The sequence below is a fragment of the Eubalaena glacialis genome, chromosome 2, assembly GCF_028564815.1.
Source record: "Eubalaena glacialis isolate mEubGla1 chromosome 2, mEubGla1.1.hap2.+ XY, whole genome shotgun sequence".
Lineage (NCBI taxonomy): Eukaryota > Metazoa > Chordata > Mammalia > Artiodactyla > Balaenidae > Eubalaena > Eubalaena glacialis.
The window spans coordinates 108,861,040-108,877,153 of record NC_083717.1 but is presented as its reverse complement, the minus strand read 5'-3'; the positions used below and the strand labels follow the sequence as shown (position 1 = coordinate 108,877,153).

The 16,114-nt window shown below is 39.7% G+C and overlaps 2 protein-coding genes across 4 annotated transcripts in view; one reads left to right on the top strand and one right to left on the bottom strand.

The window, feature by feature from the left end:
• The window catches only part of TMEM87A (transmembrane protein 87A), a 42,920-nt gene extending 37,565 nt beyond the window's left edge, over window positions 1–5,355 (bottom strand). Inside the window, exons 1-3 of the mRNA XM_061180440.1 lie at window positions 5,163–5,355; window positions 3,804–3,864; window positions 783–868 (exon numbers count right to left, since the gene is read on the bottom strand). Coding sequence (XP_061036423.1) covers window positions 783–868; window positions 3,804–3,864; window positions 5,163–5,306 — 291 coding nt within the window. The 5' untranslated portion in view covers window positions 5,307–5,355. The remainder of the gene's footprint in view (window positions 1–782; window positions 869–3,803; window positions 3,865–5,162) is intronic.
• The window catches only part of LOC133084193 (calpain-3), a 128,670-nt gene continuing 117,723 nt past the window's right edge, over window positions 5,168–16,114 (top strand). For 2 of the 3 annotated variants that reach the window (XM_061180429.1, XM_061180430.1), the window contains exons 1-3: window positions 5,168–6,394; window positions 8,825–8,887; window positions 10,408–10,516. In XM_061180429.1, coding sequence (XP_061036412.1) covers window positions 6,366–6,394; window positions 8,825–8,887; window positions 10,408–10,516 — 201 coding nt within the window. In that variant the 5' untranslated portion in view covers window positions 5,168–6,365. Of the gene's footprint in view, window positions 6,395–8,824; window positions 8,888–10,407; window positions 10,517–14,522; window positions 14,592–16,114 lie in introns of those variants that run through there. The other variant, XM_061180439.1, reaches the window with a different exon arrangement.

Sequence of the window (16,114 nt, the reverse complement as noted above, 5' to 3'; positions counted from 1 at the left end):
AAAGGTCATATTAACAAATGTAATTTTGAATTAATCGTAAAATGAATTAATATTTGGAAGGTTTATATAATTCAGCCAACCAATATTTTCTAAGTGACCATGAAAGATGCTGCCAAATCAGACATGGGCAAAAGACCATTCAAAGTGCAAGACACACCAATTTATTTTAATATAACAGAGTACAGAAAAAGTTCACTGATATGGTTTCAGATTCCACACTGCAACTAACCTTTAAGAAGCTCCACTTATTGCGTTTGGGTATAGAATCAAAGAACAATATCCACAATTACCTGAAAACACTATTAAAATACCATTACCTTTTCCAACTACATATCTGTGTGAGGCCACATTTTGTGCATACACTTCAACCAAAATGACACATCACAATAGGCTGAGTGCAGGAAGTATAAGAATCCAGCTATCTTCTATTACACTAGATATTAAACAAATAGATTTGCAAAACTACAAAATAACACCACTCTTCCCAGTTTCTTTGAAAAATCGTTATTTTTCACAAATTAATAAATATTTCTGTATTTTTCTGTTTTAATTTCTAATACAGTAACCCACATGAATAAAGGCTTTTTTGGGGTCTGTAGTAAGTAAACACAGTCCTGAGACCAATAAGTTTGAGAATTGATAGTACAAATTTGTCTGCAAATTGGGAAGCATGATTCTAGTTCCAGCTCTTCTCCATAGCTACATGACACTCTTTCCTCTATCAGGTTGGGACCCGATGATATCTAAACTCTAAGAAAAGTCTGTAATTTTATGTTCCATACCTTGAAGTTGTAGATTTCATTGTAACAGTCAGCACTTTTCAGATACCAGGTTATATTCAAAGATACATCACAAGGTTCTCCATCAACTATTAAAGAAGAAATCTTTGTGAATAAAAGATAATTCCCGAACAAAGCATTTTTCCTAAACTATTACCCCACATCCCATTTCCTGCTAAACTAAGATACTCAAAGACCATTCTTTCTCCAAACAGAAGGTAATGAAGTAATAAATTTTAAAAAAACTGGATATTCTTCAGTTAAAAGTAAGAATTGTTGCTCACAGAAATAAAAAGCAGTTAAGGATTTTTAACCTTTGAAACCGTGTATCTATTTTTATGCCTTAAAACCTTCATTTCTGGTTCTCTCTTGGGAAAAAATCTGGAAGTGATAAAGCAGCCTTAAGTTAAAGTCAGTCTTCTATTATCATTTAAATATTTACTGAGCAAAGCACTTAAGTATACAAAGATACATGGCACTGTGTTAAGCCAAACAGGGGAACAGAAGGGAACAAATTATTGAAGACTCTTAAGAAAAGTCTTAAAAAAGATTCTAGTTGAAGAGTCAAGGAATAACAACATTAGGAATGTCACAAGGCAACAAAAATAGTTCCACTGAGGGAAAACCTCATGGCTTAAACCTTGAGAGATATCAAAATTGGATAGAAAAGAACTATCAATAAAAAGCAAACGTGGCTGGGGAAGGCAGGAATAGAAAAAACAAAGATAAAAATAGTATTAGATTCTTTTTAAAACTCACCTTAAGAGAAGCCTCAAGGAACCTCATGAAATCATAGAAGCCTCACATAACTCATTCAACATATTTTGGAGCACAATATTCTAGTGAACCAAAGCATTCGTCTGAAGACTTGGGGGTGTAAACCTGACTATATGACTGTTAACTGTCTCACCTGGGGGAAGTCAGTATTTCCTTTTATCTTTGATTCCAGCTGAGGAAGGGAAAATATACTAGAAATACATACTTTGTGCAAATGTGACAAAGATAAACACAACTGCATCTAAAAACCTACTTTTGGTTCTTAACAAAAGAAGCACACCTAAAATTACAAACTTTCCCTTTTCTTTGGTTTAAGTGGTTTTCTCAGACTAATTTTTAAGCGGCACACTTTTATAAAGCTCAACTTTTATAAGGCTTTTATAAGGCTAAAATACACAAAAATCTGATGTGTTGGATAGAATGTATGGAAATGCTGAAAAGGATACTGCAATCTTGTTATGAACTACTCAGAAGAACCAAACAGAAAAGGAATTAATTAAATAAAAGCCCTAACAGGAGATATGCAGGGAAATGTGCCTGCAAAAATACTACTATTTATGTTAAAAGACAGAATTTTCTTTTTATGGCCACGCCGCGAGGCTTGCGGGATCTTAGTCCCCGGACCAGGGACTGAACCCTGGCCCTCTGCAGTGAAAGCTCGGAGTCCTAACCACTGTACCATCAGGGAATTCCCAAAACATACAGAACTTTAAATGAATGGCTTTAAGAGACAATGAAAATGGTCCTGCCACATTCCCCACCTTCCCTTGGCTGGCAGGTCTAGTCCCTAAGAATCTTAGATGAGCCAGGTGCAGGTGTAAGGGAGAAGTGGCCATCTCTAGAAGGGACTAGAGTTCCAGGCTTTGAGCAAATCTCACTTCTTTCTCCAAAACAGACATTTTTAATGTAGGTGAAAAATTGTAATTTTAGTCTTAAAAGAAAAGAAAAGAAAATGGCCCTGCCAATTTCATGGAAATCTACTGTATACCATACCCACAAAAGCATAAAATCAGAGACAAGGTAAGTATGAGAAAACACAGAAGTAACAAAGTGAAAGACAATGCAAATTTTAAGAAGCTTCAAACCCTCCAACAACAATGAAACACAGACACTTCAAAATATGCAGCTTGAACAAAAACCACTAGAAAAACCATTAGAACAAAATACAGGTAAGAAGAAACTGTACATAATAAAAGGACAGAATAGGATACAGGCTGTCAGGCTATTTCAAAAGACAAAATACTGCTATCCCTAAAAGCTCTTCTTTTCTAGAAAGCCAACCTCACAAGAAATACCAGCGTGTCAGAGTAGATTTGATTTAAATCAAACTTAATTATTAGCCAAGAGATCATATTTTCATGGACACAGTATATTCTTCATAGAAATTCTACCTAACCCCTCCATCCCACCAGGCTATAATCTAAATAAGAGAAAGGGTCTTTTCTATCACTTCCTTGCTGTCTAAAACAGTGCCTGGCACATAGTAGGTGTTCAGTAACTACCTACTAAGTGATTAAAAGAATAAAATCATCCAACTATGACATACTTTGCATTTTCATAGAGAGAAATATGCATAGGAGCACACATGGATGATCTGGATTTTTATTCCTGATCTTGAAATGGAGCTGCCCATGATCATTCAGTCTCTAAAAATAAAGCCAGTTTCAGAAATAAAAGGAAGCTTTTCTTTAATGCACAATGGGGTATTCTGGATTCAGATACAGTGGTTTTCCCACTGGACAGACTGGTTTTGTTCTACGTATCCCTATTTCCTGGTAATTATCTTTAAGCTTCCTCTTCCAAAGATCCAAGTGGTAAAATACTCCTTCAGCACACAAAAGCTTTACTGAACATATTTGTTCAGAGCCAATGGTCTGACAAACCTAGGTCATGTGTCCAGTAAACATCTAACAAGCACACAAAAACAAAATCGGCAGTTATCTCTATGACTCAGAACAGATTAAAACCCATGGTGGCGATCAACCAAAACAATGTGTCTAACTATATATTGTTAACACCAGAAAAACAAGAGAAGAAAATAATGTTCATAAAAGTTAAGTATTCTATAGATTATTCTGTGAAAGTACCTTAGTTACACTACGTAGATTTATACCTAGATAGTGCTGGACTATTAAATTTCAGAACTTATGCTGAGAGTAAATCATCAGAGGTAGAAAATAGGTAATTTGAAAGTTTAAAGATCACTCAAAAACTCGAATAAAAACTTCATGAAATGCAAAAACTCACATTTCAGGAAGATAGTGGTATTTTTGAAGAGGATCTTTCCAAAACTAAAATAATTTTTCCCCTGCAAAGATAAAGGAGAGATAATTAGCATCAGATCACTTTAATTCCCAAAGCAGAATATAACTGATATAAAAGCTAAAATTTATAAAATGTTGACGTTAGTTTTCTTAACACACACACACAAAGAGGCATCAATATCCTTCCTTTTAGTAAAATTCAACCATATCCAAACTGCAGGATTTTGAAGCTTGGTGCAGAGACAAGTTTTTTCTTTTCTCCACAGGCCATGAAGCAAGGACTCTAGAAGGAAGGCTGCTAGAAATCCTAACCTAACTTAAATCTTTCTAGAAGGTACTCCTTAATCAGTTCATTTCCTTTACTCACTAATCACCGTCCAGAATAACCAATCATTTCTTCAAATAAACTATTCTATGAGCAGACAGCCATATTTAACTATTAACCATTTTACAGGTAACAAATAAATACCTAAAACTGATAATCTGAAGATCGTCACCAAATGAACAAAAGCTGTATTTCTTGCCATATCAAAAGCTCAAATAAGATTTGGGCATTACAACCAGTGAGCAGAGCAGAACAAAAAGGCCACCGTGGTTTTAATAAGACTAATGCTTTTCGGCATTTCCAGCCAGCATCTGATTTGTCGGCTCACAGGACTATAGCTCTTACTCAAACGAGGTTTCAAAAAGGTGGTAAAGGGAAGAAAGGGTCAACCAATCCAGTTAATTGTCCTTAAGAAAATCTAACTTATCGTAAGAAATTTTAGAACACTGTTTCTTCCGTTTTAAACATTCTCACGTTAGAATACATCGTTTTAAATGCCTAGGCTTCCTAATTACACGGCAGGGCTTATAATAACCATTTCAAAGTCCAAACGAAATCAACCAACTTCGTAAGCAGAATTATCCAGTAACAAAAAAGTGCAGAGAAAAAAAAAAAAAGAAAGAAAGAAAGATGTCTATTTACATATTCCTCTCATCCAACCCGGGGTCACAAGATTCTGTGAAACTTCTGCTCAAAGAGAAACCACTCTCCACCTCTACATCAAGTTTACACGTTTCCAGTCAGGCAATGAAAGTTCTCCGCCTTTGCTGATAAGAAACCGCTCCACCGCCACTCTCCGCTCCTGAATTGACCCTGACATTCCTGCTAATCTACCCAAAGAAGTGTACGGCTTCCCGCTCCAGGGAGGTGAGTCCCGGTTAAGCAGCTACACAGACACTCCCGGCAATCCCACCCCTTTGGAAGCGGAGTTTAGTGGAACCTTCATGGACCCCTTGGGCTGCCGTAGCCCCACCCCTTGCTCCTTGGGGCTCAGTTGCTCCTGAAGTGACCACTCACCGACGGTATCGGAATGTGCCACTTGGATCGGTCGGCAGCAGCGACGGGTGCCGGTCCTACACTGAAAAGCGACAATGGGGACGTCTGAGCCCCCAGGAGAAGAAGAATGACAGGCAGCACCTGAAGCCACGCAGCCACCGCCATCTTCACAGCCGTGGAGTGCCTACTGAAAGCATTTCACCTTCTTCCGGTTCGTCCCGCCCTCTTCCGGCTCCGCTCTGGGGGCGGGATAATCCGGGTCCTCAAAACCTCTGGTGGCTTGATTGTTTAGCGACTCAGCGGCCCCGCCCTCAGGCAGTCGGCTGGCTTGGTGTGAGGCTTTGGACGTACTGCGCAGGCGACTTCCTGCCGTAACTTTGGAGTGTTAGGATGATCGGCAAAAGTTACGAGCCGGGTCCGTTGGCTCTTCTCTCTCCCAGCCCTTAAAGGGTTTGGGGACCAGGGAAGAACCCCATGTGGCGTTTGGCTCTCTCCTCCTCCCGTTCGCCCCAGTCCCTCATCCTGAGTCAGACGCTGGGGCCAAAAGTCTGGAAAAGCCGTAAGTCTGGCTGCCTATTTAGCGTGTAGTAGTGAGTACTCGGTTTCCGGAGGTATTTAAGCAAAGACTGGAGTTTGGCGGTGGTGGAGTATAAGCCTTCCTAAACTGGATAATGCAGTAGACAACCCCTTTTAAAAGACTCTACTAGCCGTGAAGAGTATGATGTAGAGTTTGGTCGGAGAACATCAACCTCCGGCAACAACCCCGCCGGCACTTCCTACTCAAAACTAAAATACAGAAGAGAGTGGGTCAGTTTTCAGTATCTGTGGCGTGACAGTCACTGAGGTAGATCTGCAGAAGCTTCGCCCTAATCACGCAGGCCTTGTCGGTACTTCCTGGTTCTCATGCTCTTGGTCTGCATCTTCTAGGGCTCTTTGAGTACACGCCTCCTCGGATGCAAAAACCTTTACAGTTTCTAAAGAAGGCAGTTCCTCATCAGCTACTCAGAACCAAGAAAAATTTGCCAAATAAATCTCTGTAGAAACGCTAATTTGGGCCTGGAAATCCCGGGAGCAAGTGTCAATTTGTCACTCCTTAAGGACATGAAAGTCCCAGAAACTTGATGGTGGTGAAGTGCTGGCGGTTATTTAGAAAGACTGACAATCTAAAAGATTGCCTGGGGCCTTGGCCTGAGATCTGGGAGCCTGTGAAGTGACTGGGAAGCCATGGACGCAGCTGAGAAAGAGGAAATCAGGTAAAGGCCCAGTGGTCCAGTAGGGGCTGACTCCAGGGCCCACGGAAGCAGGGGATAGATAGTGTCTGAAAACAACATTCTGGCTTTGAAGACTTTATTTTTTTATAAATTTTATTTATTTATTTATTTATTTTTGGCTGCGTTGGGTCTTCATTGCTGCGTGCGGCTTTTCTGTAGTTGCGGCGAGCGGGCTTCTCATTGCGGTGGCTTCTCTTGTTGTGGAGCACGGCCCTAGCTGTGTGGGCTTCAGTAGTTGCACATTCGGTAGTTACGGCATGCTGGCCCTAGAGCGCGCAAGCTTCAGTAGTTGCAGCATGCGGGCTCTAGAGCACAGGCTCAGTAGTTGTGGTGCACAGGCTTTGTTGTTCTGTGGCATGTGGGATCTTCCTGGACCAGGGCTTGAACCCATGTCCCCTGCATTGGCAGGTGGATTCTTAACCACTGTGCCACCAGGGAAGTCCATAATCTTTGCACACTTAATTAAAAGAAACGGTGACAAAGACTGAGTCAATGAAGGATTTGATTACTTCCATGATAAACCATGGCCCAGTGTATTTGGGCTTGTTTTCAGAATATTTTGCAGTTGGTGTTCAGTCATAGCTTCCTACATAATCATGGATATGCTGACTATAGATATATTCATCATGTCTCTACATGAATCATGTCTCTACATGAAAGTCAGTGTGGTTTATTTCTTCCTTATAGCCTATAGATGTTTTAATCAGTATATGTTAAATACATATACTGAAGTAGCAATGTACATACATCTTGATCATGTTCTCTTCCAGAAACAGCTTTTTTTGGAAACTTGGTTTTAAAAAACATTGGCCCCTACAGAAGACCTAAATAGACATTTCTCCAAAGAAGATATACAGATTGCCAACAAACACATGAAAGAATGCTCAACATCATTAATCATTAGAGAAATGCAAATCAAAACTACAATGAGATATCGTCTCACACCGGTCAGAATGGCCATCATCAAAAAATCTACAAACAACAAATGCTGGAGAGGGTGTGGAGAAAAGGGAACCCTCTTGCACTGTTGGTGGGAATGTAAATTGATACGGCCACTATGGAGAACAGTATGGAGGTTCCTTAAAAAACTAAAAATAGAACTACCATACGACCCAGCAATCCCACTACTGGGCATATACCCTGAGAAAACCATAATTCAAAAAGAGTCATGTACCAAAATGTTCATTGCAGCTCTATTTACAATAGCCAGGACATGGAAGCAACCTAAGTGTCCATCAACAGATGAATGGATAAAGAAGATGTGGCACATGTATACAATGGAATATTACTCAGCCATAAAAAGGAACTAAACTGAGTTATTTGTAGTGAGGTGGATGAACCTAGAGACTGTCATACAGAGTGAAGTAAGTCAGAAAGAGAAAAACAAATACCGTATGCTAACACATATATATAGAATCTAAAAAAAAAAAAAAAGAAAAAAGAAAAAAAATGGTCAGGAGAACCTAGGGGCAAGACGGGAATAAAGATGCAAACCTACTAGAGAATGGACTTGAGGATATGGGGAGGGAGAAGGGTAAGCTTGGACAAAGTGAGAGAGTGGCATGGACATATATACACTACCAAACGTAAAATAGATAGCTAGTGGGAAGCAGCCGCATAGCAGAAGGAGATCAGCTCAGTGCTTTGTGACCACCTAGAGGGGTGGGATAGGGAGGGTGGGAGGGAGGGAGATGCAAGAGGGAAGAGATATGGGGACATATGTATATGTATAACTGATTCACTTTGTTATAAAGCAGAAACTAACACACCATTGTAAAGCAATTATACTCTAATAAAGATGTTAAAAATAAATAAAAAATAAAAAACATTGGCCCCTAGATTGTCAGCATCATCTTAAAAAGCAAAGGATTTTCCTTCTCTGTCTGTTTCTATCCTTATTCTAGCACCTCGAACATACCTCTGTTATATCATTTGTCAGGTTGATTTGTGATGTTGGTTAGGCTTTCAAAGAAAGCTTGGACACAGTACTTCTTATCTTCCTCAGAGCCCAACACTCAGCAAGAATGTTCTGAAAATATTTTGTTGAATAAATAGGTGGGTGGGTTGTTTTTGTTGGTTTGGGGCTTTTTGTTTTTACTCCTTCAGATTTTATTGTTGTAGCCATAGCCTTCAGTCATTAATTTTAAAGAACCCTTTCTCGTAAGTGACAGTGCTCTTTTTCTGTTGCTTTCTGAGCAATCCCAGAACTTCATGTTTTGTTGTTTACCATGGGCGGTTTACAAAAGGATGTTGTTCTGCAGCAAACACATTATTGTGTTATGTTATGGCCATGACACAATTTTGCATCACAGTGATTTATGTCCCATGATTTATATTATAGTTAGAGAAGGTACAAAATTTGGATTCACAAACCCTATGTAAAATAAGTTTCTTAAAATGTCTTTTTATTAGTGTTGAAGATGAAGCTGTGGATAAAAACATTTTCAAAGACTGCAGCAAGATTGCTTTCTACAGGTAAGAAGAGGAAGTATATGACCTAGGTAGAATAGTTCTGAAAATATTTCAAAATTGATGTTTATTAAATTTTTGAGAACTGATAGACTTTCTGAGGAAAGAGTCAATTAGGAAATTCAGTGATTAAAGAATTTATTGACAGGAGAAATTCACCTTTACTACTCTAGCTTAACTCCTGTATTATTTTATTATTAATGTTATTATTAATTATAATTAATTATATTGTATACTTATACATTATAATTAACATTACTGTGTTAATAAACAGGTATTTTAAAAGTCAAAGTGTTTTTCAACTGTTAAAATTTTGAATCTTTGAAGAAATAATACTTTTACATGGTTCAAAAATCAAATAATATAAAAAGATACACATTGAAAAATGTTAATCTCCTTCTTGTCCCCTTCCACCCCATTCCACATCTTTCCCTGTAAATAACCAGATTTATTAATTTCTTATTTATCTTTCCAGTATTTCTTTTTGTGAATGCACATATTCTTATATCACCACCATTCTTACGCCAAGTAGCTTTCTATATACACTGTTGTATACCTCTTTCTTTCTGCTTCATAATTTATTCTGAAGAGCTCTGTATGAGTATATGGAAATTGTCCTCTTTTTCATAGCTGTATGGTATTCCATTGAGTAAATTATAATGTATTCAGTCTCTCTCCTATTGCTAGACCCTTGGGTGGTTTTCAGTCTTGCTGTAACGTCACTGCCACAGTGAAAAGCTATACATATGTCATTTCCTACACATGCAGGTATATTTGTAGGATGAATTTCCAGGAGTGGGATTACTAGGTCAAAGAGTAAATGTATTTGAAATTTTAACTATTACCAGATATCCCTCCATAGAGATTGTGTCATTTTGCACTCCCATCACCACTATATGATTGCCTATTTCCCCAGAGCCTCACAAAATATTTCTTTAAAAATTTTTTTGAGTGTCTACCTTTATGTGGTCCTGAAACTGAAATCACCAAAAATTACATCATACAACTTTCTAATTTATACACACTACTCTAGAGAAAGAAAATCATATCATTTTCATTCTGAACAGGTACCTTAGAGGGAATTCTATAGTGAACTCCTGGTCACCTTGACAAACCACTGGATTATATTGGATTTCCACTAAAATTTATTAAGTTTCAATTAAAGTGTACATTTCATGGAAAGAGGGAGGGACATCAACAAGCTAATACGTGTCATCTACGAAAACTGCCCCACCTTCTCAATAAAGGGGACAAAATGCCATCCTTGAGTAGTGTTATGGTGAACAATTTTATTAGTACTCTTATTATTATTTTATTAATTGCATTAGCACTCTGCTTATTAATTTCGTTAGCTCTCTAAATTATTGATACTCCTCTTAGTGCTTTATTGGAGTACTAATATACTGCCTGTGCCCAGTTCACTTACTATCGAAGTGAATTTTAATGATTTCCACATGGTAATATAGTCTTTTGGAGGCTGAGAGTCACAAATCATTCTCAGGCGTCTGCATACTCCAAATCTGTAGGCGTCAGAAACAGCGGCTCTCCAAGAAGTCTACCTATCGGGCATTACTAGACTCAGTCACGGCAGGCAAAGAGAGCACCAGGTTCCAAATCATCAACGAAGCAGCTAAGGTGAGAAAAAGTATTTTCTACAGAGAATTATTTGTTTCTATATTTATTTGGGTTGAATGAAGTAAATTTCCACAAAGGCTAATTAAACTATGCTTCAAAAATAAACTTTGTGAGAGAAGTAATGCCATCTTTTTAATATCTACACAATGCTACTTTTAAAGTAATATGACTATCAACATACAGATTGCCTTGTATCAGATGCTTTCTTAGATGTTTTACGAATGTTATTTCCTTTTAATTAATCTTCAGAATACATCTAAGAGGTACATTGCATTGTCCGTAATTTTCAGATAAGGAAATTGAAGTCTAAAATGCCACTTGCTCAAAGTCATAGCTAGTAACCAGAATTTTCACCTGTGACTGTAGACTCTGTCACGCACCCACGCTTTTTTTATCACTATTACACAACATACCCTCAAGCAAGGTACAGATTCAGTGAATGTCCAAACCTCAAAATGTCAGTGGGCAAGAGGAACAATGGTCTATGCAGTTGAATAAGTCACAAATGTTCCCTCCCCTAAGCTGCTTCACTAACAGATCACCATAGTTATTACATGCTGAAAGGATTAGAGCAGTATCCTAAGTGCTTTTTCTCATCTGTCAAGTTTTCACACTACTTCAGATGGGCCAGTCACAGAGGAAGTGCTGTGGGCCGGGCTAGGAAGTGTGGTTATGCACATGTAGCTGATGCTTCCAACCTGACCTTCACTTCACATCCTCCCCTGTCTTCGAAAGGTGTCCTAAGCTTCTAAGGCCTCCCAGACCAATCTGGTTTAATTGGTAATTCGCTGAAGGACATAGGTAAAGACATGCAGTCTAGTCCCATAACAGCTTAGATAGTAATTCCATCCGCTCACTAACAAATCCCAGTTCTGGGAAGCAGACTGAGAAGACATCCCCACTTTCACTGCAGCATTGTGAGAGATCTTGTGACTACCGTAGCGCTTGCCGTATAACATTACACTGAGGAATCTTCTTGGAGAAGACAGAGCAAACACTGCCCCACAACATCAGGGCGTTCTCTGTAACATTTGTAAGGCCTTTAACTTAGCCGGGAGGCTCAACTTTATTCCCAGGCAGGAGGAGCAATGGCACGGTGAGGAAGGCTACCTTCCATATGAAGTTTTAGAGATTTTAGTCACTTCAGAGATGTAGAATCCTCTAACATAGCTTTCTTGCCTGAATTCAAAATAGGGGCTAGAATCATATCAACAGTTTGTGTTCTCTATCCCCGTCCCTTTTTCCCAACTTATGGTTACTTAAGGATGTAGTCGTGGTAGCAGAACACTTAGTTCTTTTCTCTTAACTACACTGAAGGGATGGTTAGCCTTTCTTCAAAACCTAGTGCTACTTCTTAATACCACTCATTTTTTTTCTGGAGGAATTTCCCCCCTTGCTTGGCATCTGTGCAGCCTTTGAGTTCACAGCTCATGGTACCCCGGAAGTCATAGTTCCTCAACTATTGATCCAGGTCTCCCAAACTTTACATCCTTTTGTAGCCAAGTTTGAAAGCTGTTCATGGGAAAACATGGGGCAGCATTAGTTTCTTTCCTAGAGAGCCACCCGCCATTTGCATGTGGTCTAATAGCCCAATACCCAGCCAACCCCCTGTATTCAGGGTCAGCAGAAGCAGTTGGCTCCAGGAAATGCAAGGAGTCCACCAGAGACCTTCCAGGAGTCGGTAGGCCTTTAATACCAGCAGTCAGATCCCTTCCTTTCTCATTTTTCCTGCCATTTGCTCTTTTTCCTTCTTGCCTCCGATGTGTCTAGCCCCAGAGAGTTGTAGCTGTCCCATGGTCAGGGCAAGAATCCCTTTCTGTCCTTGGGGAGGCTCAGTCTGTTGAGCACCTGAACAATCCACTGTCGTGATGACACATGCCGAGGCAGAGTAAATGAGGCACTCGGAATACCAGTGTGGGCCAACATGCAACTTCTCAATGCAGCTCCATACCAGTGAAGTTAGTGGTGGATCCTCTCACACTGCCTTTTACAAGACCAGTTTACTAGGTCAGTTTCTCTGGACACACCTCTCTTTGGATCCTGAAAATATGAGGGACAGTGCTGTTCAGGTCAGGTGCCAGAACCAGAGCCCACCAGATATGGACGCCTTCAAAGGAAAAGAAGCCACAGTCCAGGAGGACCCATGGGAACTCAGCGCAAGACAGCACATGGCTCAGAAGAGAGCTGAGGAGCCGGACAAGCAAGGGCAAGTGATCCAGGATGTCAGCAACATGGCTCCCAAGACAGAACTTTGAGGACCCCTTGGAACAGACACAATGTTCAGGTGTTGGAAATAACAGTGCTGCACAGGGAATCTGCACAGGGAATCTGCACAATCTGCTCTGATGTCAGGCAAATGCATGCAAGGTATGTTTTGGGAGGTCACCCTAAAATTCTGAACTGAACGTCATTTTAATGTCCTCCTTGTCCCTTGGAGTTGAGATGACTAATAGGGACTTAAGGCTTCGTGCCCTCTATCAGTTTGATAGGGACAACAAAGATCCAAACAGTAATTTCTAAAGTTGTCTGAACCTTGTATCCTGCTCACTGCATAGTCAAGGAGCCTCCATTAGAGGTTGTTTCTGGGATGAGATGGGTGTTTCATGGGAGATTTCACAGTAGGATGTGGTATGGATATGGTCTGGAGATTTTTAAAAAGCCACGTACATCCACTTATTCAGAATGATAGCTTTTTATTTCAGGTTCAGAGAGACAGAGCCCAAAGTCTAAGAGGATCATATTCAGCTCACAGCTGCAGTTCTCAGATTTCACTGATGAGGCAGATTCTGACAAACCCAGCACTCTTAGTGCCTACCTGCCCTCACACCATTAAAACTCTTAAAGCAATAATTTTGTTGTCAGGCTTTGTTGTTAATTTTTGAAATCCTTCTTCCCAATTCCCTTCTCCCAACCTGCCACTTAATAAGCAACCAGGAAACAGAACCAAGTTTCATTCACTGTTGTCTTAGTGAGCTCACACTGCTATAACATAAGCTGGGTGTCTTAACAAACCTTTATTTCTCACAGTTCTGGAGTCTGGGAAGCCCGAGATCAAGGTCCCACTTCCTGCCCTGTAGACTGCCACCTCCTTAGTGTACAGTTGACCCTTGAACAACACAGGGGTTAGCAGTGGAAAATCCAAGTATGACTTCACAGTCGGCCCTCAGTATACATGGTTCCACATCCACGATTCAACCAACCAAGGATTGTATGGTACTATAGTAAGTATTTATTGAAAAAAAATCCATGTATAAGTGGACCCATGCTGTTCAAATCTCTGTTCAAGGGTCAACTGTATATCCACATGATGGAGAGACAGCTAACTCTCTGGTCTCTTCCTGTAAAGGCAGTAATCCCATCATGACTCCACCCTCATGACCTCATCAAAACCTAAACACCTCCCAAGGCCCCATCTCCAAGTGCCATCACATCGAGGGTTAGGGCTTCAACATATGAATTGAAGGGTTGGAGAATGGGGAGGGTTTGAGGAGGGGGGAAAATGACACAATTCAGTCCATAGCAAACATGATGTTCCTGGGACACAGTAATGTTACAAAACAAACTGAAGTGTTGCCCTGTGTGTTGCCTCTAGGTCAGGACATCTAGGCTTTGAAGAAAAGCTGGTTGCAGGTTCAAATCCCTAAGTTTTCTCACATAGGGTCCTATTTCTTATGACAAAATAATCAGATATTTGATAAAGAAGCTTCCAGAAAAAAATCTTAAAGGAGTTATCAGTAAAGTGTTGACTGCTTTTTTAGACCTCTTTTTTTCTACTATTATCAATTTTTTACCTTCAGTCAAAATTTGACCTGGATTGAGAAAAAGAGAAGATCTAGTCTTGTGACACCAGAGCAGGGAAATTTATGCTATCTTCTGAGTGTACCTAAAAAACACTGCTAGTAAGGCTATTTGGAACAGACCTACATCTTTGACCTACTTTATGTTGCTAATTTTTATGCTTTTTCATGACATGGATGAACTATTTGGCAAAATGTTTATTTTGCAGCCTGTTTGCAAGTTTTCACTGGTGACAACACTTCTGACAGCTCCTCCAAGGATGCAGGGATATCTCTGAGCACCTCCATGAAGTTATCCCTTGCGTCTTCATCTAAGCAATGGGGCTTTGCCCAACCAGCCACCTCCTCAACAGATGAGGAACAACTACTACTGGTTAATCAGGACTGTTTCTGCAGAAATGGCCAGGAACAGGCATCTTATTGGGGAACTGGCCAAGCAATCAGAAGCATACCTGGACAGGCTAATTGTCCTTGGGGAACATGCTAATGCCCAGTGTGAACTTGCCAGCGTTCTCCATAGAGAATCAGTGCTTGCAATAAACCAACTGGCTACAACTATGGAAGGGGCAATAAGTGCCCTACAGCAATTTAATGAATCTTAGACCATTCTCTGAATCCTGGAAGGTCTTGACCAATAGCTGAGAGAGGTCCTTGCTCACTCCTCTAGGCCTTTTAGGTTAACTATTCCTTATAATATAGTAGAGAGACCTAGTTCCAGAGGACAAGCAAGATCTACCCATCATGGAGAAGTTGATGGGGTCATAATTTCCCTTATTAATACCCACCACCATTTAAATATGTGTTTGAGGGCTGTTCTGTTAACTCAGTCATAGTCTCTACTAGTTTTGGGTGAAATTAAAAAAAAAAAAACTTTTAATGTAACTGTGATCATTCCACTGCTTGAATGTATAGACAAGGCTGTTTTTACCACCATGATTTTTATAACCTGTCTCATATTTTTGCCCTTGTGGCCAAAAAAACTAGACTTAGGGATGACAAACTACTGGGTTTTATTTTTATTCAGTATGGGAGAAATAAGATACGAAAAGGGGATTTATGCTCTCCCAGATTATGAGAGGTGAGCCTCTGAATGAAAAACCAAGTAGAGACTTGTGGTACTAAAATGAACCTCCAAAATGTATTCCTTTCTTTGAGGATTTATTTCATCTTCTCTGTGTAGGAGGACATTTACACATCTTAAATCTTTCTAGGGGAGCAAAACCCATGCTGTCTCACCTTATTTTAAATGTTTAATTTTATGTTTCTTCACTTATTTTACATAAATCCATCTTGCTGCAATTTTTACTGCTATTCTCTAAATATTAACGTTAAATAATTCTGAGTTTATGCAATCTAACTTCTGTAACAACGTATTTTTTATTGTCATTTTTAATCACTAATAGAGATTCCATAATTTATTTGTATATTACTTTTAAATAAATGTCCAAACAGGTCTCTAGAGAACAGAAATGTTTAGAAATTCTTAATGTTTTAGATAGAAGGATATAACATTCATGTCCAGACTTTTTGACAGCCTGGTTTTGGATGAAGAATTGGACAATAACTGGTAGTTAAGAAGCCCAGGGAAGTGGTTTATAAACTGTCACGCGCAGAGCCCTGAGGTTTCCGTAGAGGTGTCTCAGGACTCAGTGCAGGGAGGGGAGGGGGCTCAACGGTAGAGGCTCTGAGCCACTTCCTGCTGTCTTCAATCCAAGTAGCTTTACTTATTGGACTTCTGAGAGTCTGCTGCTGTTGATTTTTTAAGCCAGTAAAAACAGCATGAGCCAGATCATATAAGCAA